Source organism: Leuciscus leuciscus, assembly GCF_965113295.1.
Source record: "Leuciscus leuciscus genome assembly, chromosome: 22".
NCBI classification, from domain to species: domain Eukaryota; kingdom Metazoa; phylum Chordata; class Actinopteri; order Cypriniformes; family Leuciscidae; genus Leuciscus; species Leuciscus leuciscus.
In genome coordinates, this window is record NC_138746.1 from 33,497,542 (window position 1) to 33,516,896 (window position 19,355).

The window sequence follows — 19,355 nt, forward strand, 5'->3', positions numbered from 1 at the left end:
ATTTTCGTAATATTTAATCAAAACAACTTTCCCTAGCGCCCTCTTGAAGCACATTTCTTCTCTGATGACGCGGTTACTGGCGCGAGGGCGGGGAAACCTGTCAATCACATGAGATTGACCAATAGCAAACCACAACCATCCAATCAATTCCCCATGGAAAAAAGTCCCGCCCTACATTTTTCTTGTCCAAGATACCGACTTCAATAAACAAAACATAAACAGATTGAGGACTGAGCCATTCCGTTGTTTCCGTCTGGTCTAGACTAGAGGGTAAATTTGACAGTAAAACTTAAAATATGTATTTTAATGATTTTGTTTATTTCTGTGCCCATGGAAAATAATTTGAGATTAGTGAATTTATTATGTATATTTTACAAAAATAATATATATATATATATATAACGTGTCCGCTTTGATGTAGATTTTTATGGCAGAAGGATAGACTTTTATTTTTAGACTTTTATTTTTAAACCGCAGACCGGATGTTGTTTTGTACCCGCAGCAGCTCAAGTGTCTCCGCGAGCGCTGCTGTCACTCACAAACTCACTCGTCATGATGGCTGCCGTGTGGCGAGCTCGCGTATTTGCCCGCTCTGTCGTCCGCTTCTCTGATCGTGATCTGTAAAATATTCGTTGAAAGCACGTCTTTAAACGCGACATTAAAAGAGCTCGCAAAATAACCTGTTATGGTCAGTAAGAGCTGTGTTTCTAAGATTAGCTACTGCTAATCAGTAGCTAACATTAGCATGTTAGCAGCCGTGACGTATTATCGTCCTGTCACACACATCTGAGTTGTTTTTACTGGATAACAGACTTAAATAATTCTTTAAACGCATAGCATGTAATAACAATCATGCATAATGTCCATATATTTAAAACTTCGTCTAATTGATTCATGCATGTTTACAAAGTTGTGCAAATCACGAAACAACCGGACTTGTATTTTGATGCACTGAATAAGAATATAATTTGATAGACGATTGTTTTTTAAATGTAGTGCAATAATTTCTCACATATGTGGGTCCTGGTGATTAATGCTTGTCAAGTTTCTGCTAGTCTCTGATTGGTCAGTCTGATTTTTAACACCAAACATGGACGTGGCTGAAGTTTTTTTATCTGCGTCACATCTTTTTAAATTGTACCTACTTAATATCTCAGTTGAAGTTACTGAATATGTGTTATTTCTAGGCTGAAATCAATCAAAATACTGATGGCACTGTTGAAGAAGTGGAAGATGAAAATTCAGAGGATACTAATATTCAAGTTAGTGAACCTGATCTTCATTTTGTTTTAGTTTTTTAAGAAGGCATATGAAAGAAAGTTGCAGATGTGTTTATGTAATAAATTGCTTTCATCAAATACTTATTTTGATGAAATTCATATATAATTATATAAATCAGTCAGCATTTTACCAAAATGGACCCTGTTTACTTTCTTAAAACACTGGTTTCCTGGTTTTATTCTGTACAGTTCGTCAGTGCATGTTCTTCCAAAGATAATAATTCATGACTCAATACTTTACTCCACCTCTGAAATGATTGCCCTTTTTGGATGACATCACAAATCCCTCTTACTTTTTAGCCCCTCCCCTCCAGCAATCTCCCCATTCAGGATTGGCTAAAACCAAGTCCCGCTCTTCTTTTTTCTTCTTGAATATTCAGCTTCACTTGGATATATATATATCAGTGAATCATTTAAGCCAATGGATTTCAAGGATTGATACCTGATATAACAATAAAATAAAAGTCCTGCCCTTTATTTATTTTTATAATTTTTTTCTCATTGAAAAACGTGTTTCACTCTGGAATCTGTGGAAGCTTGTTTCCGCCACAAAATAAAAAGAGTCAGAATTGCGAGATATTAACAGTTGTGAGTTCCCATCTCAGAATTGCAAGTGGAGGAACTCGCAATTTTTCATATTCGCAATTCAGACTTTTTTTCTTGCATTTACACGTTTATATCTAGCAATTCCGAGTTTATAACTTGCAATTCTGTGATAGGAATTTGCAATTGTTTTTATCTCACAATTCAGACTTTTTTCTCGCAACTGCAAGTTTATATCTCGCAATTCTGAAATAGGAACTCACAATTGTTTATATCTTGCAATTCGAACTTTTTTCTCGCAATCCGAGTTTATAACTTGCACTTGTTAGATAAAAAGTCACAATTGTTTATATCTCACAATTCAGACTTTTTTCTCGCAATCCGAGTTTAGAAGTTGAGAAAAAAGTCGCAATTGTTTATATCTTGCAATTCTGACTTTTTTTCTTGCATTTACGCGTTTATATCTAGCAATTCCGAGTTTATAACTTGCAATTCTGTGATAGGAATTTGCAATTGTTTTTATCTCGCAATTCTGACTTTTTCTTGCATTTACGCGTTTATATCTAGCTATTCCGAGTTTATAACTTGCAGTTCTGTGATAGGAATTTGCAATTGTTTTTATCTCGCAATTCAGACTTTTTTCTCGCAACTGCAAGTTTATATCTCGCAATTCTGAAATAGGAACTCGCAATTGTTTATATCTTGCAATTCGAACTTTTTTCTCGCAATCCGAGTTTATAACTTGCACTTGTTAGATAAAAAGTCGCAGTTGTTTATATCTCGCAATTCGAACTTTTATTGTGCATTTGCGAGTTTATATCTTGCACTTGAGATAAAAAGTCACAATTGTTTTTATCTCGCAATTCAGACTTTTTTCTCGCAATTCAGAGTTTATATCTCGCAATTCTGAAATAGGAACTCACAATTGTTTATATCTCACAATTCTAACTTTTTTCTCCCAATCCAAGTATATATCTTGCGCTTGTGAGATAAAAAGTGACAATTGTTTTTATCTCGCAATTCAGACTTTTTTCTCGCAATTCAGAGTTTATATCTCACAATTCAGACTTTTTTCTCGCAATCCGAGTTTAGAAGTTGAGAAAAAAGTCGAAATTGTTTATATCTCGCAAATCTGACTTTTTTTCTTGCATTTACGCGTTTATATCTAGCAATTCCGAGTTTATAACTTGCAATTCTGTGATAGGAATTTGCAATTGTTTTTATTTCGCAATTCAGACTTTTTTCTCGCAACTGCAAGTTTATATCTCGCAATTCAGACTTTTTTCTCGCAACTGCAAGTTTATATCTCGCAATTCTGAAATAGGAACTCGCAATTGTTTATATATTGCAATTCAAACTTTTTTCTCGCAATCCGAGTTTATAACTTGCACTTGTTAGATAAAAAGTCGCAGTTTATATCTCGCAATTCAAACTTTTATTGTGCATTTTCAAGTTTATATCTTGCACAATTCAGACTTTTTTCTCGCAATCCGAGTTTAGAAGTTGAGAAAAAAGTCGCAATTGTTTATATCTCGCAATTCTGACTTTTATCGTGCAATTGAGAGTTTTTAACTAGCCATTCTGAATAATGACTGATATTGACTCAAGATGGGAACTCGCAATTCAGAATTTGCAAATATCTTGCAATTCAGAATTTTTGCTCGCAAATTGTGAGATAAAAGTCGCAATAACCTTTTTATTTTTTTATTCTATAGCAGAAACAAGCTTGCACAGAAATCTTGCCTAATCACACAAGGTTTTGAAAGGCTTTTTATTGTTAACAAATGCCGGTAATCATGAATGACTGCAGAAGCCATCAAAAGCACATTGGTCAGAAGGTGTGGGAATCATGAATTTCTTATGAGCCTAATCTGATGATGTTTCAGATGGAGCTCAGTGCTTTCCGGGCCAAGTGGATGTCCGAGCTTCAGCCCAGCTCCGGTGGGAAGAGGAGCCTCCAAAAATCTGCCGAGCTGAAGAGGAGACAAGAAATAGCTAAAGAGGAAAAGGTTAGTGGTGGGAAGTTCGGATCATTTTACTGACTCTCTCGTTCATCAAAATGAGCGAATCTTTAGTCGAGTGAGTTCGTTCATTTTAAGTAGCTTAAATGTTATACTTTTAAAGGGGTGGTTGAGTATTATTTCACTTTTCTAACTTTAGTTAGTGTGTAATGTTGCTGTTTGAGCATAAACAACATCTGCAAAGTTACAACGCTCAAAGTTCAAAGCAAAGGGAGATATTTCCTTTAAAAGAAATCGTTTTTTAAGGACTACAGCAAACGGCTGGTAGGGACTACACAACATTCTTCCCGGGTTAGTGACATCACTAACCCTAAAATGTACATAAACCCCGCCCCCGGGAACACACAGTCCATGTTGAGAAGAGGAAGAGTTGTTGTAGTCGAGCACATTTGTGAGTCAGCTCAAAAGCCCCGTTCACACTACAAGTGACAAAGCTGCAAGAAAATAGATTTGTTGTCTACAACATGGAGTAACATCCGTGAATGTCACTCACAAACATTACTAGGCAACCAGTAGTGGGAACGCCCACTCACCGCCAGCCACTGGCGACATGCAGCGACAAAGTCGCTTGTAGTGTGAACGCAGCTAAACTGTGGCATCCGTCTTTTCACATGCAATAGAAAGTCACTCTGTGTGCATCTCACAACAGTTCCTATACGAGCGATTTATAGATTATCATGACAGAATATGCTAATAATTCCACATCAGCAACATAAATTCATCAACTAACCATTCAGAGATGTCCTGTTGCATTCTACATGTTGTCACTTCTTCTTGAGTCTCTCCATCTTTGTCTGACTCCCTTTAAACATAAAAGGCAGAACAGTTTCTGTAATTTTAGTGTGTGTCTGTGTGAGGTAATCGGAGCTGCTAATACACACACACACACACACACACACACACACATAAGCTCTTGAAACCCCGCCCTCTGTGCCAGGAGCAGCAGCTCATTTGCATTTAAAGGGCCAGACACAAAATGGTGCGTTTTTGCTCACCCTCAAAAAGTGACAACTTTAACATGCTATATAAAAATATCTGTGTGGTATTTTGAGCTAAACCTTCACACACACACTCTGGCGACATCAGAGATTTACCCCTTTAACAGCCAAATTCCCCGAACACATCCACCTACGCCATCTTGATCATATTCTGATTTAAGAGATCATTATAATGCAGCAAAAAATGATTTACAGGGAACATAAATAATAACTTTTTCCTTCCGAGTCTTTTGTTCATTTGTCACGTGACAGACGCAATGAACGGTTCATGAATGACCCATCGCTAGAAAAAACATGAATATTCATACTGTGTACACTATGATCATGAAATTTAAATCAGTTAGAGCGCCACAGTGATGATGATGTGCCTTTACATTCACAGGCCCGAGAGCTGTTCCTGAAGGCAGTCGAGGAAGAGCAGAATGGAGCGGTTTATGAAGGTGTTCATTCATTCATTTATTTAGATTAGACAATTACACTTATAAAATGGATTCCATGAAGAAGTGAAGGCCGGGACTGTGGGTAAACTTTTCCTCCGTTGATGTTTTGCAGCCATCAAGTACTATAAGAGTGCGATGCTGCTGGTCCCGGACATCGAGTTTCGCATCAACTACAGCAGAACTCCTGATCCAGACCGGAGTGGGAGCTAGTAAGTGCTCGGATCACATGTGCTCTTGGAAAACTTGGATGCAAAGTGGGATAATTGTAAATAGTGTTTTCCAGGCTTTTTTTTTTTATATATAATAATAATTAAAATAAGGTTTAATTTGTTAATATGTGTTAACTGCATTAGTTAGCATTAATTAACAATGAACAATACTTCTATCGCATTCATTAATCTTAGTTCATGTTAATGTCAACATTTACTAATAAATTATTGAAACCATAAGATGTATCTGTTAATGTTATTTGATGGTATATACTGAAACAAATGTATTGTTCATTGTTAGTCAATGCATTAACCAATGAAAACTAATGGGACTGTATTGTAAAGTGTTACCAAAAAATTATGAATTAATAAATAAATAAATACTATCAATTCTTATGGTTAATACGCATTTTCTACTCATGCTGTGCAGTAAAATATTTAATAATTTGTATTATATATTACATTTCTTGTTAGATATTGCTTTTGTGTAAACCTTATGTATAGTAAAGCCATATTTATGTTTGAATGGTGAGAAAATAATTTTTTCAATAGGTCAAATCAGTCTGAATGATTTGTTAGTCAAATGGTTTGAATCAAAATAATAATAAACAAAATCCACATCCAGCAGTTTCAGGTGACTGGAAAGGTCATGGAAATTCATTGGTTGGGAAGTGTGGGAATCATGGTTGCCAAGTCCGCTTATAATACGTGACTTTGGGCTTTTTTTTTTATATATATAAATCGTGTTAAAACAGCACGGGTTGCGTTTTTTTGGGGGGCTTATTAAAAAAAATATGGTTGCTTGTTAGGAAAATCTGACAAGCAACTTTGTTTTCTTTACATCTATGGTCACGGTAGCCGTTTTCTCCAATGCATTGATTGACACTGTCTGCTCACAGCTATAGCCAATCAGTGCAATCATATAAGTGCTATGGGGTAATTCGTCAAAACATTCCGCCGAATCCGCCCCCTTATCCCCCTCATTGGAGAAAAATCCCGTTCAACGTGCAGGTGCGCTGTAATCCAAGCTATGATAGACGTAAATACACAATTTTTTTTTTTTTTTTCTAATCCGTTTATCCTTTTCTAATAAAGAAAGGTTTCAGTTTAATATGTTGCAGGCTCATTTATTGGTAATAAATAATAAATGATAATGCTGAAACTAAATAATCTAATAATATTGGGCTTGTTTTTGAAGCTGCAGTTGCTTATTTGTCTCGTGAGATTTGGCAACTCTGGTGGGAACCCTGTTTATCCAAACATACATTTATGAATCTGCAGACAGAAACACACACACACAAAATTGCATAAAGAAAATAGATTTTGTGAAAATGGAGACTGCTGGTAAATGTGGCCCAAATCTGAACTTTTTTGCTCACATTGAATCTGATCTTTTTTTAATTCATATTTGTGCCACTTCCACATGTGGTCCTGAATCCGATACAGGTCAGATGTTTTGCGATGTGAACTCAGTCATATCGGAAATCATGTGACTTTTGCGTCACTCTAGATCAACGTTCATCACAATTCTGCACTCATGGGAGTCACTTCAGAGGTTTTACACACCCGCAGTTATCAAGACAGTTTTGAAAGGACAGTGATGTGTCAGAACTCATAAGCATCACAGTGACAGCTCGATATACAAGCAAAACATCATAAATTATATTTTTATATCGTCTGTGCATAAATGTGCTGGCTTCTGTGGCAGATCACACTATAAAGAAACGCATAATCGCTTACTTTATTGTCTTCTGTTTACACTTCCATATGACAGCGTGGCGCATCACATCTTTTTATCTCTCCTTTGCGCATGTGGGTCAGTTCTGGACCATGATCTGTTCACACTAGAATCTGGTATTGGCCACATGTAAAACAATTACCCCTTTTCCACCAAAAAAGAACTGGTTCGGAACTGATGCTGGTTCAAACTTGCGAACCTTCTCAGAACCTGTTTGTTTGTCCACTGACTAGAGAGCCCAGCGAACGACGTCGTTACGTCACTGTGTATGTTGCCATTCGTCTTAGCTTTCGCCAACTTCAAGCATAACAATTACAATGTTGGACTACATCGTGTTTCTGCAAATGTTTCTCCTGGCTTTGCGATCCTATATTGGGGTCAGAAGAAGACGTTTAGAACACATTTGTGCTGCTCGTCTGGATTACTATAGACGGAGGTTACGTTCGAGAACAAGTTCGACAGTAACCCCGCCCCCCGCCCCCGAAGTAAGAATGACAACGGTTCTAGTCCAGCAAAGAATTGGTGCCGCTTTAGAACCAATTTTCCTGGCCGAGAACCGGTTCTTTGGCTGTCGAAACACAAAGAACTGGTTCGCGAGTAGGCACCAGCTCCAAACCGGCACCAGCCTTGGTGGAAAAGGGGCTAATGTGAACAGCTATACAAAAAAAATCAGGTCTGGCCAATAAATGGGAATTGAGCCACATTTTCTCATCACTGTAATGCATTCAAATGTACTTCATTTGGGTTTCCTTTCTTGTAATTCTGACTGTTCTTGATTATCCTCATTACTGCAATACAGTAAAGAATCAATTACAATAATAAAAGTTGGATTTTTTTTTAGCATTACAGTAAATTGGTGGAATTGTGATCAAATAATGGCACAATGCAACAAATTAGCTTCATTTTCTACATGCAAAATTCTTCACAAGTGCCTATTCATGCACTCTAGCTTGGAGGACAATGAGAAGGATCGTGAGATCGACGATCTGCTGACATACTTCCAGCAGCAGCTGATGCTGGGCTGCGACACCATGAAGCTGTGTGAGCCGGAGACAGACACGTCACAGGTGCACATCTCAGGTACTTCTCACGCTCCACCTCCTCTGTTCACATTCCCACAGTCTCCCTGTTTCCCTGACAGTCTCTCTCTCTCTCACGTCCACAGCTTTGCCCTTCGAGGTGCTCATGTATATCTTCCGCTGGGTGGTGTCATGTGACCTGGACCTTCGAGCCTTAGAGCAGCTCTCATTGGTTTGCAGGGGTTTCTATATCTGTGCAAGGTGGGCTCACAGACTCACCAAACATCTGAGGAAACCAGCTTAGAGTCATGGCAGAACCAAAAATATTGGTTTGCCACTGAATTGTGTGCGTTTTGCTGCAGGGACCCTGAGATTTGGCGCTCTGCCTGTTTGAGAGTGTGGGGGCGAAGCTGCACCAAAATGCTGCCGTTTGCATCCTGGAGAGAGATGTTTTTGGAGAGGCCACGTGTGCGCTTTGATGGTAAACGTGTGCGTTTATATACAGTCAAAACAAAATGTATTCAGACACCTTCAACATCTCTCACATTATCACAGTTTATTCGCTATAGTTTAGAAAATGGTAATAAAATATGAGCAGAACTCAGAGTTATCAGATCAGCTGATGTTTCACTGGTTTTGTCCATCCTTCTGTTAGACTGTCTCACACATGAATTATGTTGAATATCTGTCAGATGTTAAATTTAACTACACAATTAGATAATACCAGTTTAGCTCAACCAATTACCAAGCAATGCTTCATTGTGTTCAGTCTGTGTGTAAAAAGAGCATTAGCAATTAAAGAAAAAACACTTCAGCAAAACATGATCAGCTCAAAGTGTCTGAATCATTTTTGGTCCCAAATATTTATAAATGTTACTGGTAATCACTGTATGAAGAATGTTTGGGTATAATATGTCACAGTTTACTTCATTTTGCTCTCCTCACTTACATAAATTAACTATAGTGTCCTGCACACACTAGTAAAAAAAATACCAAAAATGATATCTGGTGTCTGAATAATTGTATGCTGCACGTACAGAGTTTAATAACTGTCTGTGGTTCGTCCAGGTGTTTACATCAGTAAAACCTCATACATCCGTCAGGGGGAGGAGTCTCTGGATGGCTTCTACAGGGCTTGGCACCAGGTGGAGTATTACAGGTGAGATCTGGGCTTTAAAGGGAAACTCCTCTCAGAAATGACAGTTCTGTCAGTATTTACTCACCCTCATGTACTTCCAAACCTGTATGCATTTACAGTGTTTCCCCAAAGCGGCACTCTCTCTTGAATCTGACACGGAAGTGACTTAAACTGCAATTCATCGACTGGCCACTAGAGACAGGCTGCAAAAGAGAGTCAATCCCATAGACTCCTCATGTTAAGATGCCCAACTTTACAGCAGAAATAAACATGTTTACAGCCTGGTACAAAAAGTGGTTTCGGTCTATATAGTTAATTTTGCCCTTCATGATGACTGTGAGGGGGGTGAATATTTGTATAACTCATCCGCTTAAATTATATTAAGCCTTAAAGTTCTGCATAATTAAGGGCGTGGCCACTTGAGTGACAGGTTTTCCATGTTAATCAGAGTGTTTGTCCTAACCAGCCGCGACGGCGACGATTCTATTTTAGAAACGGTTTCTATTTTTCTGTGACGTCGCGCTGGAACAACAAACACAAAGTGTGGCAGTGATAATCTCAGGCACTGTTTATGTGCTTTATTTAATGTTAAAAGCGTGAAATGTGACTTTGAATATCATTTAGTGCTCCAGCTTTGTAGCTGTAAAAGGAACAATGGATAATTCACCTCAGATCTTGAAATTAAACAAATGGAAACAAAAACGTTCAAACTGTGAACAAACAAGTGTATTATTTGACAAAGATTGTTTTAGTAACTCTGTAGCCTATGTATTTTTAATAATGTTTAAATGGTGTAATATTTGTGAATTTGATTATGTAGCTACTTATCCATTTTCTTGCGAGTGCCGTCAAGATTAGTCTCTGGTGCTGTGCACTCGCCGCGAGACTCCACCCACACACTGCTCTGATTGGCTGACTCCGCCCATACGCTGTTCTGATTGGCTGACTCCGCCCACACGCTGTTCTGATTGGCTGACTCCGCCCACACACTGTTCTGATTGGCTGACTCCACCCACACGCTGATCTGATTGGCTGTGGGTTTTGATTGATTTCGCCGCATCTCGCATTCGCGTCGCGTCTGCTGTGGACAGACAAATTATTTGTCGCTGGAATCTTGTCGCATCGCGTCTGGTTAGGACACGGTGTTGTGAGGCTTTGACGAGACCTGATCTTCCAGGTACCTGCGCTTCTTCCCTGACGGCCAGGCGATGATGTTGACCACCCCCGAGGACCCGTTGGTCGTTGTCCCACGGCTGCGCAGCAAGAACTCCAGGTGTGTGTCGTGCGCATGAATAACACAACTCTGAACTTGACATGTCTAGTCCACGTGACATGACGGTTCAAATGCTTGATTCCCACAGGATGGACTCCATCATGTCTGGCCATTACCGGCTGTCCCAGGATACAGACAATCAAACCAAAGTTTATGTTGTTGTCTCCAAGAGAAAAGAAGAGGTTGGTCATTTCACAGCGCTGTTCTATTTGTTTGCGGTTTTACTAGCAATAAGCCGACTGATTTCTAAAATGTCATAATCATTTGTTAACAAACAAGTATTTATAACTTCAATGAGCTCATTGTTTCTGCCTTAAATTATTACATTGTTTAAACCAGAGGGCCACTGTCCTGCACAGTTTAGCTCCAACCCTGATCAAACACACCTAGCTGTGAGTTTCTAGTGATCCTGAAGACATTGATTAGCTTGCTCAGGTGTGTTTAATCAGGGTTGGACAAGAAACATGTCAGGCTACACGTTGCTTTCCGACCAGTCATCACGTGCCGTCTCACACACACATACATTTACTCGCACACATACACACGTGTGATACATTTTCTGTGAAGCTGCTTTGAAACGATGTGTATTGTGAAAAGCGCTATACGTAAGCACTAAGGTACTCGAGGCTAGCGCTGTATCGTGAATAAGTCAAGGCTGAAGGGTGTTGTTCGGCCGGAGGAATCCCTTCAGTCGTGACTTATTCACGATACAGCTCTAGCCTCGAGTATCTTGGTGCTTTTATAAAACGGTTACCACACACACAAATATTAAAGCCAAAAAAAGATGTATCAATGCAACTATTGAATGAAATAAAATCACTGAAAGCCTTCCTTCTGCCGGAAAAAAATAGTCCTTGTCCATGAACAGCATCAGAGTTACATTATTACACCATTAGATGGCGTTAAAGACTGTCTTAACGAGTGAGTCAGTCAGTAGAGAAGACTTTTACATTGAAAGGACTCAAACTTGTGAACACAGAGGAAACCCCTTAACCATTAAACGGACAAGATATCACAGCGGACATTCAAACTGATTTTTTTATTACGAATATAGGAGTGACCTGAAGGAAAATGCTATATCTACTAGTGATGTTACGTATGACACTGAAGCTTCGATGTGCGTATTCACACATGCGACACAATTTCTAGTGAAGCCCCGTATCGGGGTGTGTATTGGTTTACTAGAGTCACGTGATCGACGACAAATGAAGCCTCACTTTCTGTCCAATCACGTGCGCGTTTCGCTTTGGGTGTCAGAAGGCTCGAACCCCAGATCTTAATTAACGAGTTGTTGTTGGCTCAGTCTGGTTGATGGGTTTGTGAGGAGAGAAAATGAATTTAGTTAATGAACAAATCAAACACAAACATGTAAGGCTTTTATTTGAACACATAACATTGAAACTATGGAGTGTGTTGTGGTTGCTTCATCTGCCAGAGCTTCTAACACAGGCTTCTGGCTGCTTTATTTTAAATAAGCACCAGACGGCGCTGTTCTCGAAACGCTTTGAATCTTTTCCCGGAACAGTCAGGGGAAAGCCTCAGTGATTCATGAGGCTTCATTTCCCCATCCCTAATATCTACTGAAAATGCAGGTACACTCGCTTACTTGATCTCTCACAATACTCTATCTATAAGCTTCAATGAACAATATCAACGAGATCAGACATAGGTTTACGTCGCTAAGAGTGGTTGCTAGGGGTGTTGTGGAGTGATGCATAGAACCGTTGGGTGAAGCGGTCATAGTGTTTTATCATGAATAAAACACAGCTATCAGAATTGACCATTCAGAACCATTCAGCTATCAGACCAATCAGAATCAAGGACTGGAACTTAACCGTTTTATACAGATAAATGTGAAATGAATTGGTTGTGATTTCTCAGCAGAAGGTGTCCGAGTACCAGAGGAGCCGGTTCTGCAGGCGGAACCCAGTTCCCGAAGCCGAGCGCTCGTTTCATGTGGGACTGCAGCTGGCCTCTGGGGGGCGCCAGCGCTTCAACAAGCTGGTGTGGATCCACCATTCCTGCCACATCACCTACAGGTATGCCATGCCCTGCGTCTCAATGTCCATACTGTACATCCTAAACTGTGTGTGAGATTGAAATAAGTGTGTCCCAAAGCATAGTATGCTGAAGAAAGAATGCCAGAAGTCCCCGGATGATTCTGTTTCCGGTGGATTTTCGAAGTGTGGATCCGTGCTCACTATAGCAGCCAATATTACCCACAACCCACTGCGCTTTGGTGGAGGAGGAGCTACAAACACGATTAAAAAGTGTTAAAACTCCTCCACATTTAATTTCCTCGTGGGTCATGTGACTCTAGTGAGCTAGTGCTGTCTAGTCTTCGGTCCCATAACAATCGTGTCCTGGGGCCGGTTTCACAAAGATAGACTTTGACTATGGCTTAGATATAGTAGATAGTCAGACTTCAGATATACATCAAAATCAGACGTTACACAAAACACTTAAGACTCTGACTATCTTAAGTAGGACTACACTGCAATGCATTCTGGGTAAAATAAGACACTTTTCAAAAAAGAAAACATGGCGGATCGAGTAAGTGCATTCAACCGCTCAGTGCAGTTTACCCCAGCGGAAAATATGTGTTTGTTGGAGGAGTATAACAGTTACAAGGACATTTTACTTGGGAAATTTAGCGGAGAATGTAGTAACAAGAAGAAATGTTTAAATTATGGGCCATTTTCCCTTTTCTTTTGGCTGTTTGTAATGTAACTGATTGTTACTGCTGGTTGCCAAGGTAACAGAGGCTTAGACCTAAGTTAGCCTGGGGGGAAGGGGTCAAATTTTTTGGGTCTAAATTAAGTCAGTCTTTATTTTTGTGAAACAGTGTAACTTGCATTAGACTAGACTATGAGTACATTTTAGACTTGTCTAACACTATAGACCGCTCTAACATAGCTTTGTGAAACCAGCTCCTGGTCCTGTTGAGTTTAAAGGGATAGTTCACTTTGAAATTAATTTTTGGTATGTTTTAGCTTACCTCAAGGGCATCCAAGATGTAGGTGTCTTTTTTTCTGCAGTAGTTTCAATTTTGATATTTTTAGGTCAAACCGTTCTTGTCTGTCAGTCATATAATGCAGGTCTATGGTCACGGTCTCAAAACACAAGCACAGAGTCCAAATTAAAACAATTCCCCGTCGTCCAAATTAAACAATTCCCCATCGTAAGTACACATTGATGGCCTAAGACACGAAACGAGCGCTTTGTGTGAGAAAACGAACAGTATTTATATTGTTGTTACCTCTTATACACAGCCATGTCCGAGTGATCTGAGAGCACGGGCGGGTATAGATATATACACTAGATGTCGCCTTGGCTACGGTTTCGTTCCAATGAACTGCAGTAGCCAAGGCGACATCTAGAACGGTTTGACCTAAAAATATCAAAATTGAAACTACTGCGGAAAAAAAGACACCTACATCTTGGATGCCCTTGAGGTAAGCTAAAACATACCAAAAATTAATTTCAAAGTGAACTATCCCTTTAAGATTGCTATCCACCCTTTTTTCTTCTTTGTTGTTGTTGTTGTTGTGTTTTTACTTCATAGTATTTTATTTAATTATTTATTCATTCATTTATTATTTATATTGTTACAATTTATTGACTGTTTTGTTTTATGTACATTTTGATTTAGTGGTTTGGTTATATGTGAATTACATGATTGTTTTTGAAAATCAATAAAGTACAAATCATTAAAGAATAAGAGTGCTGTCCAGGACAGTCAGTATGCAGAGATCATTGTTTCTAACCTCCTCTTCCTCTCCTCCTCTACCTCTTCCTCTCCTTCTCTCCCTCTCCTCCTCTTCCTCTCCTCCTCCTCTTTCTCTCCTCTTCCTCTCCTCCTCTCCTCTTCCTCTCCTCCTCTTCCTCTCCTTCTCTCCCTCTCCTCCTCTTCCTCTCCTCCTCTTTCTCTCCTCCTCTTCCTCTCCCTCTCCTCCTCCTCCTCTTTCTCTCCTCCTCTTCCTCTCCCTCTCCTCCTCCTCTTCCTCTCCTCCTCCTCTTTCTTTCCTCCTCTTCCTCTCCCTCTCCTCCTCCTCCTTCTCTTTCTCTCTTCCTCTCCCTCTCCTCCTCCTCCTCCTCCTCTTCCTCTCCTCCTCAGATCCACCGGAGAGACTGTCGTCACTGCGTTTGATGTGGACAAAATGTACACGCCTCTGTTTTTTGCACGAGTCAAGAGCTTCACAGCCTTTTCAGAGCGTCCCCTGTAGGACGACCCCAGCGATGCATGACGAAAGCCGACCTTTGACCTTTCTCCTACCGCTTCCAGCACGGGCTCTTTCTGATGAATGTACAAGAATCGTGTGACATGTTTAGTCTTAACTGCAGCTCAAAGCATTATGTTTTGTTCTCATGAATAGTGTAAGAGATCTGTCGCACTCTTATATTGAAAAGATACAAATACTATATATATATATAGACTGTCTTTAAGAAGTTTCAGTTCAACTGTGATGAATGTGTGTGTGAGTTTCAGTGAGGGAACATGTCTAATGACGACTGGAACACCCAAATAAATCAGCTGTGTTGTGTTCTGCTGGTTTTTCATTTACATCTACATTATGTTGCATAGTATCTGAAGTCAAATTGAAATCAAAAACACTTTCTTTTCTTACTACACATTCCTGGTCTTACTTTGATGAAAGAAGGTCTGCAATCTTTCTTTCTGTTTGGCTGATGTCACTAAATCCTCTCCTCTGCACACTTCATTCTGGTCATGACTCTTTCTCTTCCTGCCAGATCAGATCTATATTGTTCAGCCGGAGACCTGTAGTGTGGACGCTTGTTTCCGCCACTGAATAATAAAATAAAAAACTAATTTGCATGATATAAACTCGCAATTGTGAGTTATAAAGTCAGAATTGCATGATATAAAGTCACAATTATCTTTTAAATTGAAACAAGCTTCTATACTTCAGTGTTCAGTCTTAGCTGACATCTTTTAAAATAATAAAATGAACTCATAAATAACAAAATAATGCATTTATCTGTAAACTGGGTAAAAGATAATAAATCAGTTCAGCTCAATCCATGTTCATTCCTCTCTTTTTTTGCAAGATAACGATTATTACAAAGACACAACATATAACTATGATGGTTACATTTCACTATCATAAGCCTATTATAACTTACATGTTTTACACCATAAAGGGTCTTGTATGCAACAGAATTTTTTGAATTCCTTAAACAATTTAAATCAATATCTTTCTTGAAAATAAAAGGTTTTGTTTCTTTGAAAAGGAACACTTATGTATGTGAAATTTGGCAAGAGATAGTAATAAATTATACATTTAGAATGAAAAGATCTGCTTTCAGTCACAAAAAATAATCATTTTTTTTGGCACATACAGAAGTTTGAGGATAAATTCTTTTTAACAAAAACTGTTGTGAGTAAACTCAAACTAAGTACTTCTCAGTAAGCACAATCCCACAACAAATGAAGACTGCTGACAGGAGCACATGTGGGAAATACTGTTATTAAATTTAGCAAGTTTATAATTTACTGGGTAGCAATTATGTGTAATTCAGCAACTTTATCATACAAAAAAAATTGAAGCCAGAAGGTTTTTTTCTTCTTTTTTTTTTATTGCAGAGAACGGGAACATACAAAAGAGTAAGCATATCACATAATATCAACCACAACAATAACAAAAGAGACAAAAGGGGGAAAAATATACAAAATTCAATTAAGAAATGGGGAAAAGTAGGCTGCGATTTAGAGAATTTTTGCTTGTGAATAAAAAAAAATCCAAACAAAATAAAAAAAATTACAATATAATTAACTGAAGTACTAGCTTTATCTTCTTTATAGTAACAGGTTATATCCTTTAATTGAAAGGATTTGGAAGAATTGCTTGCCAATATGAACATATAACCGGAAAGACGGGTTGACGTCAGAAACCATCGTCAGTCGAGTTCTGACGTCAGAAACCATCGTCAGTCGAGTTCTGACGTCAGAAACCATCGTCAGTCGAGTTCTGACGTCAGAAACCATCGTCAGTCGAGTTCTGACGTCAGAAACCATCGTCAGTCGAGTTCTGACGTCAGAAACCATCGTCAGTCGAGTTCTGACGTCAGAAACCATCGTCAGTCGAGTTCTGACGTCAGAAGCCATCGTCAGTCGAGTTCTGACGTCAGAAACCATCGTCAGTCGAGTTCTGACGTCAGAAACCATCGTCAGTCGAGTTCTGACGTCAGAAGCCATCGTCAGTCGAGTTCTGACGTCAGAAACCATCGTCAGTCGAGTTCTGACGTCAACCCGACTTTCATTTCCAACCAAAATGCAACCCTTGCAACCATAATCATCCCCTTTTTTTACGTTACTTTCTACTCAAGGACCTTGACAGAAATGTCGTGGAGTAAAAAGTACGATATTTGTCTTTCAAATGTAGTGAAGTAAAAAGTTTCCATAAAAAATAATACTCAAGTAAAGTACAGATACTCAAAAAGTGTACTAAAGTAGCCTACAGTACTCGAGTAAATGTACTTTGTTACTGTCCACCTCTGCTCGAGTCGTAATATCAACAATGTCAGGTGACTGACCTCAGGGGTTGGCTCTATAACATCCAGGTGAACCAACCACTTCCTCTTGCCTTTCTCGCCTCATCTGAGACCGACGCGGTAGAGCACATTTTTGATTACAGGAGAGATTAGTTACAATCCGTCATGTTTTCGTGCAGGTGCTTCACGTCCCTGAGGATTGCGGTGGTTTCCTCCTCATTTCAATATCTCTGCGCATCGTTGGTCCAAGGCTATCCTTAGCAGTTTCCAAAGAGAGCCGATCGTCTCTCCCAAGCGGAGGGCCAAATCTGGCACCCAAGACCAGAGATACTACAACTGTGGCCTTTGCTCAGTCCCTCTCTAAAGACTTAGATGAAGCTGTATTGAGGACGATAAATAGTTCTAAGGCACCGTCTACGTGGAGTAACTACTCTAGCAAGTGGCGAATATTCTAGACATGGTGTCACGATCGACAGCTAGATCCAGCCAAGAGTGACACCAGTTTGGTTCTTCATTTTCTTCAATCATTGATGGATTCGGGGAAATCAGTTAATCCCATAAAGGTCTACATTGCAGCCATCTCCCACTTTCATGCGTTAGTGGATGGTGCAAATATTGGCAAACACCCTTTTGGTGTCTCATTTTCTTAAGGGTGCACACCGTTTACGGGTCCAAACCCGTCATTTCTACCCAAGGTCCTTAAGCCTAGTACAATAATCAGGTAATTGAGCTTGATGCTTTCAATCCAGATCCCCTTTGTTCGGGTGCAGGGTTGGATAGTTTCCTCTATTCTATATAGCTAGTTTCTACTTTCCTCATTGGATGTCCTATTAGAGCATTGCACACATACATTGAGCATACCCATCAATTGTGGCAGTCACACACGCAACTTTTCGTACGCTTTGGCAAGAAGTTTGCAGGCAAACCTGTGTCTAAGGAATGATTGTCTCATTGGGTAGTGGATACAATTTCACAAGCAACCAAAATCTACCCATCCCTGGTGATCTGGTTGCTCACTCTACCAGGAGAATGGCTACTTTCTAGGCGGCACTCACTCTCAGACATCTGTGCTGCAGCCTCTTGGAGAAGCCCATGCACGCTCATGAGATTTTCCTAAACATAAGTTAGGGAGGAGTGAGCCAATCTAATCTTTCAATCAACAGCCCGAGTATATAAGCAGCCACTTACCTCTCTCTAGCAATCAGCTGTTCCAGTATCCCTCCACCTCCCCAAACTCCACCTTCATCTCAGGTACCTTGCCCTTCAATTATCATATCCTACATTTAGCCACTGGGGGGTATATCAGAGCTTGAGTTGAAGCTGCTTCATCGAGCCCCTCTTCAGTGGACAGCAAGCCAAATAAGTTTAACCTAATATCTTAAAGATTTTATGGGCAAACAAACTCGTTAATAGGATTACTGTGGCAAATCCGAATTATTTGGGGTCTGCTGTTTTATCTGTGGCTATATAGACAGGGGAGGGACCCTGGTGGCATTAGTCATCCGAGGGAAGACTGTGGTGAGTGAGTGAGGTCGAAATAGATCGTAAGTTATGTCCATAACTATGGATCTATGAGACCGAACGATGACCGTCACCATCCCATGTCACTCGGGACGAACTGGGGCGTTCCAGGCAAGAGGAAGGGGTTGGCTCACCTGGATGTTATATAGTGAACCCCTAAGGTCAGTCACATGACACTGTTGATATTAGGCCTCGAGGACAGGCGGAAGAATGGCGTCATTCAAGGGAAGACCGTGGTGACGGTCATCGTTCGATCCATAGTTATGGACATAACTTGCGTTTTAAGGAGGAAATACTCATCAATGGTGTCGACTTATGAATTTACACATGGTTTGTCTTAAAGCAGATTACAAACACCACATAGACATATAAACCACGATTAAACTCTGTAGGAATTGTATTGCTCACTGTTAGTTAATATTAGTTATGCATGTGCAAAAACCAAATGTAATTAATCAATGCTAAGTGCTGAAACTCATAAATCATCAATTAATAACCCATATCCAGGCCCTGAATTGTGAACTTCTAATATTGGTACCAATTCACAGCCTAAGTAAAGCATATCAACACCAGTCTTTACCCAGAAACCCCACAACTGACCAGACTTATCTAGCTCAATATGCAATTGCCAACAAAGAATTCTTAATTTTTGGTGTTGTTAT

General features: G+C 39.6%; 1 protein-coding gene across 2 annotated transcripts; it reads left to right on the top strand.

Moving 5' to 3' along the window:
• The first annotated feature begins 526 nt into the window (after positions 1–526).
• On the top strand, positions 527–15,699 carry fbxo9 (F-box protein 9). 2 transcript variants are annotated; one of them, XM_082154633.1, is made up of 13 exons: positions 527–688; positions 1,188–1,262; positions 3,710–3,832; positions 5,225–5,282; positions 5,395–5,491; positions 8,179–8,309; positions 8,395–8,509; positions 8,611–8,729; positions 9,317–9,407; positions 10,564–10,659; positions 10,748–10,841; positions 12,544–12,698; positions 14,777–15,699. In XM_082154633.1, the coding sequence occupies exons 1-13, from the start codon at positions 686–688 to the stop codon at positions 14,883–14,885; spliced, it is 1,266 nt and encodes a 421-aa protein (XP_082010759.1). In that variant the 5' UTR covers positions 527–685; the 3' UTR covers positions 14,886–15,699. The 2 variants fall into 2 exon arrangements, with proteins under 2 accessions (XP_082010759.1, XP_082010758.1); XM_082154632.1 differs by having other exon boundaries at positions 528–688; positions 12,541–12,698.
• Positions 15,700–19,355: the final 3,656 nt, after the last annotated feature.